Consider the following 15112-nt stretch of genomic DNA (forward strand, 5'->3'; position numbering starts at 1 on the left):
GTAACATTCCTCTCCTAGCAACTACTTTATTTTTTGTATTTTTTTTAATATATTGCAGTCTTTTTTAGGTCCAAACCTTTCTATATTGGGACTTTCAATTCAAATTTGCCTAATAGCTTCACATAATGGTCCCTTGCTCCCCATAAATTACTCATTTTAACTAATTGGTTTGCTCATGAACAATCACAATTTACATGAGCTGAAGATGAGATGTAACTAGCTATTACTGAATGTAGGTAATATTTGATTAAGCAAAAGAGACAGAGACTCATTTCCTTTCCTTCTCAGCATTTGTTAATGATACTGCCAATTTCTACAAGCAGATAAATTAGATTTACCATAACAATTACATGTGTTTGGAATAGGTTTTAAATAATGATGTTAATTCAGTGTCCTCTTAAATTTATGATGTCTATTCAATGAGTATAAACCCATAATGATGACCGAAAGTGACAACTGAATTCCGATGTCGTTACTGGTTAGCCAATTAATTGTTCTTCAGCACAAAGTCATCAAAAGTAAAGGCATAGACTGGTTATAAAAGGTAATGTAGGCAACAGGTGGACACCCAAGAAGTTCAGCAATTTGAATAACTGCAATTCTGAAGTATAAACCACCTTCAGTGATTTCAAAGCCTCAGTCCCGAGATAAAGAAGTGTCTCATTCTACGTAACTGAGCTCATCCTGATGAGCCTGGTAAAGCAACAATGCACAGGACATCTTTGAAGGACTCTCGGGGAGGAAAGGGAGCTGGATTTGGATTCTGTGTGATGATATTAAGAAGCCTACCGTGACTACTTTGTGAAAGTAATGGATACTGAATGAAAATAAGCCAATTTGAAACACTCATGGTTTTGAATAAAAGTTTGAAAATCTAACTTTGAAGGCTTCAGAAAGCCTCCTAAAGGCAAGGGAAAAGAAAATGAATTTTTTAAAAGCATCGCTATTTCAAAGCAATTACAATTACTTCCTGGGTGCTTACCTCTCAGTTTTGAACAAGTCCTCTATCTTATAATTAGGAAAGCAAGGCATTCAGTTAAATTAAAAGACAATGAATAAAAATTTGAAATATATTTAGACAGAAGCCACGCCAGATTGTAGTACTGACTGCTATTCATTACTGGTAGATGTAGAATATTTTAATAACAAAATTTTAAACCTATTTTATGTAGTTTTTCTTTTAAGGCCAGAACAATGCCTGTGAAAAACACAGATCAGTGAGTTGGATATGTTTATAAAAAGAACTTTGGAATATGTCTTTGATTTTTTGTTAATACTACTAGTTTAGCTTGAGACGAGCAGGTTTTTCTTTTTCTTCCTAATAAAATACAATAGCACCGAGAACTCTGACATCATGCTGGTGAAGGATAAATCCCATAAAACCCTCCTCACCTCTTTACACGACAGCGGCATTTGGGAGCAGGGTACACACACAGCCATGCCGTGTACCTGACCTAATAATCCAGCAGTGGCCTGAGCAATTCTCTGGGCGAAGGAAAAGGCCAAGCGGGGTGAGGACAGCACCTCCCGGGTGCGATCAGTGGCCTGCAGACAAAAAATAAAGGCACAGGATGACCAAGAGAAATAAATATGAGAAGCGGCTAAGGGAACTGGGGTTGTTTGATCTGGAGAAGAGGAGGCTCAGGGGAGACCTTATTGCTCTCTACAACTACCTGAAAGGAAGGTGTGGGGAGCTGGGGGTCGGCCTCTTCTCACAGGTAACTAGTGATAGGACCACAGGGAATGGCCTCAAGTTGTGCCAGGCGAGGTTCAGGTTGGAAATGAGGAGACATTTCTTCTCAGAAAGAGCAGCCAGGCGTTGGGACGGGTTGCCCAGGGTGGTGGTGGAGTCACCACCCCTGGGGGTGTTCAAGGCAAGGTTGGACGTGGTGCTTGGGGACATGGTTTAGCGGGTGACATTGGTGGTAGGGGGGTGGTTGGACCAGGTGATCTTGGAGGGTTTTTCCAACCGTAAGGATTCTGGGATTCTCGGATTCTAAGCCGGGCGCTCTGGGAGCCCCAACTCACGGTGCCCCGCTCCCCTCACACCGCTCGCTGACGGCTGCGGGCGCTGCTGCCCCGGGCGGGCCGGACGGACGCGGCGGGCACCCAATGCGCTCAGCCGCTGCCTCCCCGAAGGGAGGGGAGAGAGCCGCGGCCGGGCCCAATGAGGCGGCGCCCGGAGCGGGACTTCCTCCGGGGAGCCGGCGGCGGCGGGGCAGCGGCGGCGACACGTAAGTGAGGGGCAGGGGGAGCTGCCTTTGTTCCCCTCGGGTGGCGGCGGCGGGGCCGGCCTCAAGGAAGGGGGCGCCTGAGGAGGGGGCGCAGGGGATCCCGCGGCCCCGCTGCAGCCCGGACCCAGCGCCGGGGGCTGGGACGAGCCGGCCGGGGGCAGCCCCCTCCGGACAGCCCCTCGCAGCCCCTCAGAGCCCCGCGGCCGCAGCATGCGGCTGGGGCACCGGCCCCGCTCCGCCTCGCCGCGCCGCGCCCGCCGGCAGGAGGAGAACGGCCCGGGCGTCGCGGCGGTGCCCCGGGGCTGAGGCGCCCTCCCGGCCCCTCCGGCCCTCCCTCCGGCCCTCCCTCCCATGTCTCCGCCTCGTCGCCCGCCGCCTCCAGCCGCCCGCCGCTGAGCCGTGAGGGGCGGGGGGCCCTCGGGACCCCGCCGGGGGACATGGGCAACGGGATGTGCTCCCGAAAACAGAAGCGGATTTTCCAGACCCTTCTGCTCTTGACCGTGGCGTTCGGCTTCATCTACGGGGCCATGCTGTACTACGAGCTGCAGAGCCAGCTGAGGAAGGCTGAGGCCACGGCGCTCAAGTACCAGCAGCATCAGGAGTCCCTCTCGGCCCAGCTACAAGGTACCACTGCCCTGCTGGCCCCCTGCCCGCGGTCCCCGTACATCCCCCTCAGCTGGGGAAACCCAGGCTCTAGCCGTCCCAACACTTGGGAGGTTTTGCTCCTTGCCTTCTTCTCCCCCTCCTCTCCCTGTGAGGTTTTGCTGTCAGGCCGTGGGTGAGACCCCAGCCCCACTGACGTCAGTGGGAGGTTTCGCTGCCGGTTCCTAGAAAGCTCCACTATTCCCTCGCCCCCGCACGCTTTCTGGAGTGCCTCTCGATCCCAAAGGGTTGCACATCGCTCGGCAGTTCCTGGTATGAAAGGCAGGGATACTCCCATTCATGTCATACACAACGCGTCCAGTTCTGGGACTTCTGCGTGCCTCTGCGTTGTCTTAGCAGTACTAGTGGTGCTGAGCAGCTATTCGGCTGTAAAAAAGCAAGGCTACAGTTCCAGGAGGACAGCGTGAAAGTTAAATAGCTCCAGCAGGGTGAGGAATATTCTAATAAACATTTTTTTTCAAAGGGTAAGTTATTTGGATAAAGCTGTTCTATAACTGTTGAAACAGCCTTGAGTTTCTTGGCTTAAAGCTGCCACTTAAATACAGATCCATATGTATCTTCGTTTGAGGTTGCACCAACATGGGCTTTCGGTACTTGAAGACAAAAAGATGCCGATCGCTGACATGTGCGTGTCCGGAAATCAGATGCAAAGAGGCAAACATCTACGTGAAGCATCAGTACTGTAGGTAGGGCAAGACCTCAGCACCTCGCTAATTGTCAGGTGCGAGGTTATCAGCCCAACATGTACAGAGGCCAAAGACAACTTTCAGAACGCTTAAGGATTTTTTTTTCTCAAGATTGTGTAAATCAAGAATACAGGTGATCAGCTGTAGTAACTATAACACCACTTCAGTTCAGGGCGATCTGCCATGCTTTTTTACTGTGGAAGTGTACATAAGAGCATGTCCAGAAGCATGCTGCTTTTATGCAGAGATAGCTGAATTAGGCTTACGCAGTTAGATTCTCATAGTGGTTCATAACTTGGAGTATGCTTATCTGTGATCTGAGACCGTTGTTACTTCCTATTTCAATTTCAGGCAATAATGCTGCAATGCCTAGGAAAAAAAAAAGATAAAATCCTTCATTTTTGTCACTGAAAAGGCCTGAGTGTTCGGCTGGGAGATGGGTATGTGGCAGTGGGCTAAAAGGCTACTTTTGCTAGTCTGTATATTTGCCAACGGTATTTGAAGAGGAAACAGGAACATCTTGTTCTCAAGTTAAAATTCAACAAGTTGGCTTTTTCTGTTGCTCTGGCTATACCAGAGAATCATGCAACAAACTTTATCCTAACAGCGATAGTCTCTTGATCAGATGCATTGGGTCTGGATTGTGAGTTTTAACTTTCCCCTTCTGAAACGTTATTTTAAGTGGGCATCTACCCAAACGATTTCATGGAAGCAGCAGGCAACCAGTAGTTGATGAATGCAGGAACAATGATGCGCTGAAAAAAAAAGTAAGAGAATAATTATATAAAAATGCAGCAATGAGAAATGTAAAATGTGGACCAGGATCTGAAAATGCAAATACATTTGATTATCAATGAAATAACTTTAAATTGTTCTGGGATGCGTGCCAATGTATCAAGCCTATTAAATAGAAATGTTGAGCTATGCCTAATGTGGTAGCTGTAAACTTTGGGGAAAAAATACTTACAATTAAATCAGAGCATACAATGAAAAATATGATTTAAAAATAATTTCTTTTCTTAAAAATTGTCCTGTATTGTGGCAACAGTTAATAGAACTAACCGAGGGTGAGGCTGGGAGCTCCAGGCGCGTTAAATGCAGCAGCAAGCGTTAGATTCCTGATCTTCTGCTACAGTAAGTGGAAGCTACAAAGTGAACTTCTCTTCCCTGCGTTTCCCTGTAGATTTCACATGACACTTGCTAGGATGAACTGCCTTGTGTCATCACCAGCATTTCTGCAGAAGGAGTTCATTAGGGGTGAAAACACGGAGAAGTCAGGATCTATGCCCAGTTCACCCTGAGATACACAAACACCACGTTAACTGGTGAAATACAAAACCAAAGCTATTTCTGAACCTTTCCCATTTGTTAAACTCCTTCGTACGGAACAACAGAAGGGAATTTGTTTTAAATAGAGACTTTAAAACAATGCAAATGCCAACAGAAAACCCTGTGTTTGCAGGTGCAGCATCTGACTGCACTTTGAACTTTTAAATAGCCTGGATTTTAAATCAACAATGTGTCTGTTGCCAAACAAAAAAGCTCTGCAACTATCTAGGCTACATATCTTTGCTGTCCTTCACATCGCAAGATGATAAATCCTTGGATTTATCCTTTTAGGAGAACAATAAAATGTGTCATTACTACCCGTGCAGCACAACTTCTCTTCCATGTGACGTAATTGGTTTCTCAAAGATGCTGATATTGGTGTAGAGAGAACTTTGGGACTTGCAGTGTGCTGGGAGCACTGAAATCTTTACGAGGGAAGCAGTTAAAAGGGCTGCTTCACTTGCATAGTATTGCCAGGAGGAAAAGAGTGGGTGTATTCACAATGCTTGATTTCTTAGTGCTTACTGCTCTTTTCTGGGTGATTGAATAAGACTTTAAAGCTCATTACAAGCTGAGGAGAGAATTGAACCTTGGACTTCTGCTTCCTGAGCAAACATTTCATCAGTAAGCTTTTATTTAATTAAAAAAAAGAAAAAGGCAACTTCTTAAAGTTGGCCTTTGAGGATCCTGAGGCATTATTGTGCTGGGCTGGCTGTGCTCCTGGAAAGCCTGCAGGATTGAAACGCGCGGATGCCAGCGAAATACCACCCGGTCTCTGAATTTCGGTTGGGTTTCGTTGTGGCTGTTTGGGCCTATAAGGGTAGCTGCTTTCCTGATTGTGCACAGAGGAACACTGTTAGGGCTTGTGGGTGAAATTTGAGTCAGTTTGGGAAATGCTTAAGGGAGTGTAGGTGACTCCTAGGTTTGTATATCCAGTCAGAGTTCGGTGCCAGAGTTTTAGGCTTGAAAGCCTTTGGTCTGCCCAAAATCTTGAGAAGGCTCCTCGGATGTAGCTTGGAGTGTAGCCTCCCTGAACCTCCTGCTATCTGCTGTTTTCTCTCTGTGTAGTTTTTCAGGTTTTTCATCTGCGCTATGTAATAGGAACCTCCCTTTCAGTACTTGCCAGTTGTTTATGCCTGAATGAGCAGTGTTTTCTGTTTTTGCTTGAAAAGCCAGTCTTTTTAGATTTTAATCTTTTTCACGGTCTTGCTTTGTTCAAATGCAGCATGTGAAGCAGGCTGAATCTTCTGCACGCTTGGGCAAAAGCAGCACCACAACCTACCATGGCAGAAGGTACAGATCACTGAAAAATGGTGATGGAAAAGGTGTCAAAATCATTTAGCTCGTGTGCTGATCTGAAGAATGGGGCATACGATGGTTGTCGTAGGGAGCTCTGCTTTCTGTGGAGCTCACAACTTAAGGTACTGGGCTGAGAAGTATTTGTGCGTCTTGAAATAAGATCAGGTTGCCATTTGAGCAACGATTGACTTGGGAAGCAGAAGAATAACCGGTTGGAAAGGCTGGATCTTTAGCCCAGCTCGTGTTGTAGCAGTTCTCGTATTTGAAAGCTAGGCTTCCAGGGCACTTCGTGAAAGAGAACGTCAAACTTCAGCATTATCATCTCTTAACAAAGCCCTGATGGGCAAGGAGAAAGCAATGCTGCTTCTGTAAGTAACAAGGGGAATGCCAGAGGCGAGATTTTGAGATGACACAAAATCTCGTGACTGCTAAGAAAACTTAGTCATTGTTATCTTAAAGTCATTGTTTTCTGGCAGGTGTTTCACAGAGAAGCGGATCTCCCCAGTAAGCTGATTATTTTAGTCTCATTCTCTGAGCATTATGTGTTTGAAACATGAAGATAATCTTACTTAATATTCCTTAAAATGATTAAAAACAAAACTTGATACTGCTCACCTCCCGCAAAGATGTGTCAGACTAAGTCTTAAGCTACTGGCTTACTGGAACAGACTTCAGTTGCTAGAACAGATCTGCACTGCCAGCTGTAGACAAACCCAATTATATCTTTGCTTCAAGACTTAATGTATCTACAGTATTTATTTGTTTATTTACCAGCCTTTGCAACTTCTGTCTTCTCATCCTCTGGGTATTAGGTAATTCCTTGTGTACTGTTTTAATCTGTTTCATCTGTTCTAATCCCTAATCCTAATAACTGCATACATTTCGTGTCTTTTGTTCCCTTATTTTCCTGCTCTCTTAGAGTCTAAATGTGTCTGATGGCTTCAGGCAATCTCTGCAGGCTGAGGCTGTGTGAGGCAACCCAGCAGGGGCTCTGGACTTGCGATTTGAGAGCATACGCTGTTGTAGACAGCGTCTGGATTTCCTCAAAACTATTCCATCCAGTGCTAGAAAGCTTCACCTGAACAGCAAATGGAGAATTCCTCTGGGCCTCTTGTGCTGTTTGTCCTAAACTGAGGCCCCTCCTTGGAGGTGACCCGATAAAACTTCACCAGATGTGTGGCAGCTAGGTGTGCAGAGACTTGCACAATGTGTCACCGTACTGGATGATAGATTTCCAAGCTGTTTGTAGTGAAATACTTAAACACATAGATGTTCTTCGCTCTTTCACCCCTTTTTATAGTACTGTATTTAAACTTGTTCCTCAAGGTGGCTGAGCTAGAACTAATTACTTCCAACAGTTTGTTCTTCATGTGCATTGTCCAAGTAGAACGATGCCCGTGCAGCTCCTGCGTTGTGTGATTGTTCCCTGTAACAGCAGCCTGAAGTCCCGTGAATCCCGTTAGTGTCAGATCGTACCTAATGCTAAAAGACGGTCCCCTAGAGTTTTCGGAAATGGTTCAAACTGATAAAAAGTGCAGAGCAACCTTTAACGTGTGTGCAAACTTAAGGAAATTTGTCTTGCGTGCTAAGTAAGACTCCAGTGCCTGTATTTGGGACTTGCTGATGTTGAGGGCAACGTGCACCTGCTAAAGTGAGTCTTCTGCATCGGTACCACGCTAAATAGCAAAGAAGGCATCCCTTGTTCTGCTACCACTGCAGTATCCTGCCCCTTATTCTGAAGTGCTATGCTTGTGCATGTTTAAAACCAATCTAAATATGTATGTGTCTGTTTTGAAGACAAAAGACCTGTAGATTTAAGGTTACCTGGAGTTACCAGTATTTCTGCATACTCTGAGTACAGAAAAGGTGCTGGAGCTTGAGTTCTGTAACCCAGGGAGCTGCCTTGTTCCTTCTCGACATGGAGTGGATAGGTCTGGGCAGCTGAATTCCAAGACTGGAAAAAGCAAATTGAGAAAATGCCCACAGTTATAGTTCTGTGTGGTGGCGGTGATTTTTTTTACTTCTGTAATACATTCCTGAATGCCCTGAAATCACTTCCCTTATGGGCATAATACTTCCTGGATGAATTTATACTAGTGCTGCAACTTTACATCTGCTTGGGATCTGGTGTGCAGATCACAGAGCATGTAGCCTGGATGAATGCTGGGCAGTATGAGATAGAGCCAGTATCCTGAAACTCTGTGTTGCTGATTACAACTGAAGCCTTTTCAAGCTTGTGAGTGATGGATCTGTCTGGATCTGTGAACATTTCAGAGCTGAGAGAGAAGGGAGACAAGCTGTGTCAATGCTTTCGAGGGTTTACATACTGACGTTTTCAACAGTCACCTTCTGTCATTTGGTCCTAGCAGGTGAAGTTTGACAGGAGCTTCTGCATCACCTAAAACATCTCCAGCTTTGGTGAGGGAGACCCGTAGAGAAGCAGTGGATGCCACAGCCTCAACCTGATGCTTGCAGCTGCAAACTGAGCCCGAGTCCTGTAGTCCCCAGCACAGGTCAAGTGGTGGTGGCTGGCTGCGCTAAGCAGCCGATGCGGGAGGAGTTTGGGGGTGGCTGTGACTCTGCAGTTGCACCGACAGTATTTTTACAGTTAATGTCAGAGTTAGGTACTGCTGGAGGGGTTCAGTTAAGATTGTAAGATTCTTATGCCTTAAATAAAACGTTCCAGACACATTGTGTCACCGGACTGCCTGTTTTGGCTGGCAGGATGCCGGGTGTCTCTAGGTGGGGCTTCTGTAGGAATAAAGTTTCCATCCGCCCTCTGATTTGGGTATGCATTGTAGCATCTCTTACACAGTCGTGAGGATCTCGTCAGCAATTTGTGGTTAGTATAGTTCGCTTTGCTCATTTTGGAATAGGATCTTTGCATAGCAAAAAGTAATTAAATCTGCCCTGCTGAAAAGTCAGGTGCTATTTTGAGGTTTTATTGTAATGAAAGCTAAATAATTCAGATTAATAGTTCTGTGTACTCTGTTTTTTCAGTAATTAAGGCAGAATCTTTTATTGGGTGACTTTTTTTTTAATGAGTCAGGGGTATGAATTTCTCGTTGTACTGGAGCCTGAGGTAAGCACGTAGGGAATACAGCCTGTTTGGATGCTGTTCTTTGTTTAAAAAAGTCTTCTGTGATGGATGTAGTTCTGTTCTTTTTCTGGTGATCTAGCATAACCCAAACTTCCTGAGATTTTTCCACTATGTCTCTAATTAAGAAATTAAAGAAACTTCAACTATTCCGCCTCTTCCTTTGCAGTTTATTTTCTTTCCTCCAAGGTATCCAAAATTAGCCTAGTATCTTATTTCCTAGAGGTGACTCAGATCCCGAGCTTGGCAGTCATTTCCAGGGATAATTACGGAGATGCTGAGAGAAGCGTGGCCCGCTTGCCCTCCTGGAGGGCACAGTAGGCAGCCTATTCCTATTCGTGCCACCATGCTGAATAATGACGTTTTCAGTGTTTCAGTCAATCTGTCATGCTCAGATGTATATTGTAAGGTTTGATAGTGATCTGTTTAAAAAAAAATAAAATATAAACCACGAACTTAATCTATTGATTTCTGTATGCAGCTTTTTGAAATGTACGACTGAAGCTGACTCCAAGACCCCTATGTTGCAGCTCCCTTGAACAACTTTAAGGAAGCGGTTTAGCAGTTTTGTAAGTTGATAACTGTAGCTATTGCATCAATTTTTGCCGTACTTCGTTAAGATAAAAGTGCAAATGTAGGTTTCAGTGGGGACAGACCGTTAGAATGTATATGTGAAGTAATCTACACACTTTGTTCCTCAATGCCAATTTTATACTAGTATCTGAATGTATATACCTGAAAAAAGTTTATATACATGGAAAAATACAATCTTAGCAGCATGTAGATAGAGTCACTGGACTTCTTCAGAAAGTTGGAAGAGCTCTAAAACAATTTTTGAGAGAAGGAACAGGCCCTTGTTTCCTGGAGCCAAGAGGTGAGCAGCCCCAGACGTTCAGAAACGAGAAGGAAACTTGTCGCTGCAGCCCTTCTGCATGTTTGTGTGTTTCTACAAAATGAGCCTGTGTGTTGTGACACAAAGGGCAGGAGAATGGAGAGAGGAAAATAAATAAAAAGGGGAGTGGAATCCTGTTAGAAGGAAATTTGCTAATCACCCTGTGTAGTTTAAAGGATAACATAAGCAGCATTCAGGCCACTCGCCAGCCAAGGAGTTGAACAGCCATGTACCTGTGTCTGACAGAAGGATGTGTTTTAAATACAATCATAAAAATAGAATTAAGCATCTAAGTCTAAAATCACTAAACAGGTTTTGTCTGAACTATTTGCATGTGTCACTGTAAAAAAAAAAAAAAAGCAAGCAAAACCAAACAAATTAAAAACCACTTCAGCATAGGCAGGTGGATAGGAAATGCCACATGCAGGGTGAGATGGTAATCTGACCACAGGCGGCACCAGAGGCTGGAAGAAATCGGTGGTGGAGTGTGCAGGAAATCTCTTCTGGGGTGGAAAATGTGATCTATTTCCAAATAAGTCATGTTTGAAGCATTAAACATTAAATCACATTTAATGCTCCTTCTCAAACTTTTGTTTTGGGCAGCACCTACTCCAGTTCACTGCTTCAACATGATAAATACCTCCCCAAATCCCACCTCGTCGTTTTGTTTTACTTGCAATTTGTTTATAAACCTGTTGTTTCCTAGAGGTGGTCTTAACTTCTAAGAAAGAAGACAGTACATAACGGAGGGTGAAATAGGATTCTATTAAATTTAGATATTTACTCCAGTTTAGAAATTAATTTTTGCATCATCCTGATAAACAAATAGAAGCCAAAACTATTTCTTAGAAACATAAGCATGTGTTTCTGGGATGAACTGCATTAGCATGCTGCATTCCCCCATTCCACAGCTACAGGCAAGCAAACTTTTAAGATCTGCAACGCTTCTGTGTGTCGTGCTTCAGGTTTTCCTTTTCTATTTGAAGATGCAAGGCTGAAGGTTCGATAAAGCAAATAAAACTTCTTATATGCTTATCTGACCTCTGCACACATTCCAGAGTCGGTTTTGAAGTTCTATCATGATGCTATCATGATGAGTTCTGATATCTTTTTTTAATCTGTTTCCACACTCAACATTGCAGAGCTTCGTACAAACCCTTTGATGTAGGGCATGTTCCACAGAAAGCATCAGTGATCATTGTCCCTGTCAACACCCCAGGGACCGAGTGGGATTTCGTAGTGCTGGAAGGAATCTCACAGCTTTGGGTAAAAGTCAGCTGTGAGCTGTAATAGGCTCCTGGTGCTCTTTGTGGTAGGGACCAGCAGGATACAGGTACTTCCTCAACTACCCTCTTTTTTCAGATACAATCTAACTTACCTGGAAAGGATGCCAGCGTTGCAAGATTAGAAAAAAAGTTGCATAAAAATGCAAGTCTTCAGTTCTGCATTATCTTTGGGTAGGTTTTATCTAGTAGATTTTTTAACTTTGACATAAATGCCTCCTAACGCAGCACAAAGCTGCATAATTTGCTCAAGTCCCATTCTCCAGTTCTAGTTTAATGTAGGAGAGCTGACTGAGCTAGAGGAACAGCCTTACTTTAATTGGTAGGCTTTTTTTGGTGGGGGGATCTTTTAAAAGCAGTGGATTTTCTTGCCTGTTCCTTTGTTATAACTGGTTGTAATGTGACAAAGCCGTTATCTGGTTCTTTACGTGTGAAAACTGAAAAGTGTAGGACTTTGTTTTAAAGTGAACGTAAATGTGATACTGCCTGCAGTGCTAGTTGGGGTTTTCAGTGAACAAAATGAGAGCAGCCCATTCCTGCCTGTATACAAAGCTGTTCCTTAATTAAGCCAGAAGACAGTTTGTTTTTCATGCACGATCAGCTTTGTGTTATCTTGGCTTCTATTTCTGTTCTTTTTATATGAATTCAAAACAGAAATTTTAAAGGGCATAAAATATGAAATAGCTTCAATATTTTGTTCAATATATTGTAACTATATGGTTTCTGTAATGCTGTTTTCTTGCACTTTACTTAAAATACAGCTTTCCTACTCTTTACTGTGGGAATGTTTCTTTAGCTTTATTTTTCTTAGATGTTTGCAGTGTCACTGGAATACTGATTTATTGTGAAGAACCTCTCAAATAAGCCTTTCAAGTAGGTGGAGTGCATCCTGTGACCAGTAGGGGTTGCACTGGTTGGATTGTCAGTGGTGAAACAGGAGATCTTCCAGTTTGAAGGCAGATTCGCTGACTTAATGGCATGCAGAGCTTGGAGCTGGGAGAGCAGGTCGTGCTATGCTAATGTATTCTCCCAGCATGAAACATTAGCATCAGATGAGTCAAGAAATCTCTTCTGAGATCAAAATTTTAATTATCATCATTGGACTAGAAAATCTATTCTAGAAGGGATTACTTGCCTAATAGAAATGTTTTTCTCCGAACAGGAAAGCTATTTGCATGGGTTCACAACTTAAATGGCTTTCTTTGCAGTGACAAGAACTGGAGATGTAACTGTATTTCTGTAACAAGTCTGTGTTCTACAGCCCTTCATAGTGTTACCAGAGAAGTGCTGGTGTGGTAGGCCGTGCTCTGCCGCTTCAGTTCAACTCTGCCCCAGTCCGAGACAAAATAACATTGAACGTTGCCAAGACTACTGAAATCTGCTGGTTTTAAACCAAAGATGGTATTACTGTGAGCTCAGAGAAGGATTGCAGAATTACTCAAGAAACAGTAACACTGCACTTAGTGAAACTCCTGCCATTGTGTATATTTAAGTTCCAGTATGTTCTTAATTTTTCAGTATGTAAGATGGGTGTTGGGGTGCTCGGGACTCTTTTGGGTATGCTTCAGACAGACCAAAATGCCAAAGTAACACAGCTGCGGAGTCGCTGATAATGTAAAACCAGAAATACTTTCTTTTGTGTGTGTTATAATGGCTTATTTTTTCTAATAGTTTAACTGCTTAGAGATGCAAAGCCAAGTGAGCTAACTACGACTGTTAAATAAACTTGCTTTCATCAGATAACTTGACTCCGGTGTTGCAATTAACGTTCAGCCATGGACACGGTGATGCAATCTGCTGAGAGGCTTCCCCTCCTCCCCTGCTACCTGCTCCTCCACTTTCCTTTCTGCTTGGTAAAACTCTCAAACCTTAACTCAAGAACTGTTAGGTGTCTGCTTATTGAAGACAGAGGGTGTCTGAACTAGCTGTGATTTTACTGGTTCTGTTTCTGGGCCCTGCTCTTTGAGGCTGGATCACCTTTCTGTGCACTCCTGTTGTGTTTTGTTCGCTCACATAGGTGACACTATATAGGTCCCCTAGGCATGATACCTGCCATTATTTTGGTTTGGGAATAGTGGATATTAACATTAAATTATCATGTTTCTCCCTTTGTTTTGTACCGTTCTATTGAATATAACATGTCAACAAAGTACAGTTATTTGTGCAAAGCTTAGTAGGAGATTAGGGGTGGGGGAACTTACCCTGTGACAAAGATGTTTAAGTGCTGTGTCTGTGCAACGCACTGCCAGGAATTTATCCCTTTCCTTATATAGTTTCCATATCCTGGATGGGAAATCTGTAATAGAAAACGTTTTTCAATACATATATATATTTGAAATTCTTGCTCAAGTGTATCCATGGTGGTAGTGGAGAAAGAGAAATCCCCTGCTACAGCAACAAGCCTTTGGACTCTTGCCTAGGAAGTTCCTTACTGGCAGGAACCATGTACATTAATGGCAGATAAACTCCAATCTGTACGAAATCTGACCTCTGACCTACTCCCAAAAAGAGCCAGTGAGAAAATATGGCAGCTATGCTTTCTTAAAAATAATTCTTAATGTTGCATGTTATGGGTTTTTATTAGAGGAAAAAATGTTGCAGAACACGTTTCGACCAGCACATTAACTAGGTGGGAAGAGAGGTGGGAGGACATTTTTCTTACCCTCCTCCTTGGTTGCTTTTTGGCCGGCTGAGAGACTTGCATCAGGATGCTGCAGGCTGTATCCCAGGCTTTCAGGGGCTGCCACACATGAGGTGGCAGTGAGGATGTGCTGCCCAGGAGGGACACCGATGACACCAAGTGCTGGGTGAGGGCAGCAAAGCCAGAGCTCAGCAGAGCCAAAGTTGGATGCGGAAGTTACAGAGCACTGTGGTCCCTGAAAGTTAAAGCATCGCATCCCTCTTCTCCTTTCTTCCGGCCCTTACCGTGCTGGCTTTGTTGTGAGTTCCCCACTTGTTAAAACCCCAGGAGGAGCTGCGGAAGGTCGCCTGCAGGCAAAGAAGTGCAACAAGAAACATTACCTCAGAATCCGTTTGTGGCTCCGTCTGCTTGCCAAAAAGCCTCTTTCCACTCCTAATGGCGTGGGAGGGGAAAACCATTATGGATTTTCATTTCTCTCCTGAGTTGCTATGCTACAACTGCTGCTCCTTTTGCGATGTGATTCAGCATTCACCATCTTCGGTGCCTAGATAAAACCATTACTGTAGTGCTGCCATCTTTTCTTCTTCTCTGGAAACTTACTTGCTGGCGACTTTGTGAGTGTTCATTAAATGCTTGTTTTGTTGCAGAGGATGTTGATACATTAGTTCATCTTGACTGATGCCCTTGACTTTAGATGATAAATAGCAAAGCAGGGATAGAGGCGGGATTGCTAATCAATCCTTGTCACCTAAGCCAAACTGTAAACATTTCGAGATAAGCCAGTAGCTAAAGAGCCTGCAGAATGTGTCTTGGGGGAATTAAGAACACTTTTTAAGGTGTACGAGGAGTTTTCTGTGGCTGCCAAGATACAAATCTTTGTTTGAGACTTCCTGTTGAAGGCTTATGCACACCAATGGTTTAATTCTCAGAGAATGTTTCCTAGTTTTGAAGGAAAAAAATCACGTTCCTTTAATTTGTGTAACAGCTC

At 43.9% G+C, this 15112-nt stretch overlaps 1 protein-coding gene and 1 long non-coding RNA gene across 5 annotated transcripts in view; both read left to right on the plus strand.

Annotated features, from left to right (window-relative positions):
- The first annotated feature begins 2179 nt into the window (after positions 1–2179).
- The window catches only part of GOLIM4 (golgi integral membrane protein 4), a 32441-nt gene continuing 19508 nt past the window's right edge, over positions 2180–15112 (plus strand). The window contains exon 1 of one of the 2 annotated variants that reach the window (XM_040566944.1): positions 2180–2858. In XM_040566944.1, coding sequence (XP_040422878.1) covers positions 2672–2858 — 187 coding nt within the window. In that variant the 5' untranslated portion in view covers positions 2180–2671. The remainder of the gene's footprint in view (positions 2859–15112) is intronic. The other variant, XM_040566942.1, reaches the window with a different exon arrangement.
- LOC121074610 lies at positions 3232–13223 on the plus strand. Of its 3 annotated transcripts, none has more exons than XR_005822435.1 (4): positions 3232–3325; positions 3466–11466; positions 11563–11657; positions 12280–13223. It is a non-coding gene; the product is annotated as an uncharacterized LOC121074610 (long non-coding RNA). The 3 variants fall into 3 exon arrangements; XR_005822434.1 differs by lacking the exon at positions 3232–3325 and having other exon boundaries at positions 9769–9877; positions 11343–11466; XR_005822433.1 differs by lacking the exon at positions 3232–3325 and having other exon boundaries at positions 10267–11466; positions 12295–13223.

Source organism: Cygnus olor, chromosome 9, assembly GCF_009769625.2.
Source record: "Cygnus olor isolate bCygOlo1 chromosome 9, bCygOlo1.pri.v2, whole genome shotgun sequence".
Lineage (NCBI taxonomy): Eukaryota > Metazoa > Chordata > Aves > Anseriformes > Anatidae > Cygnus > Cygnus olor.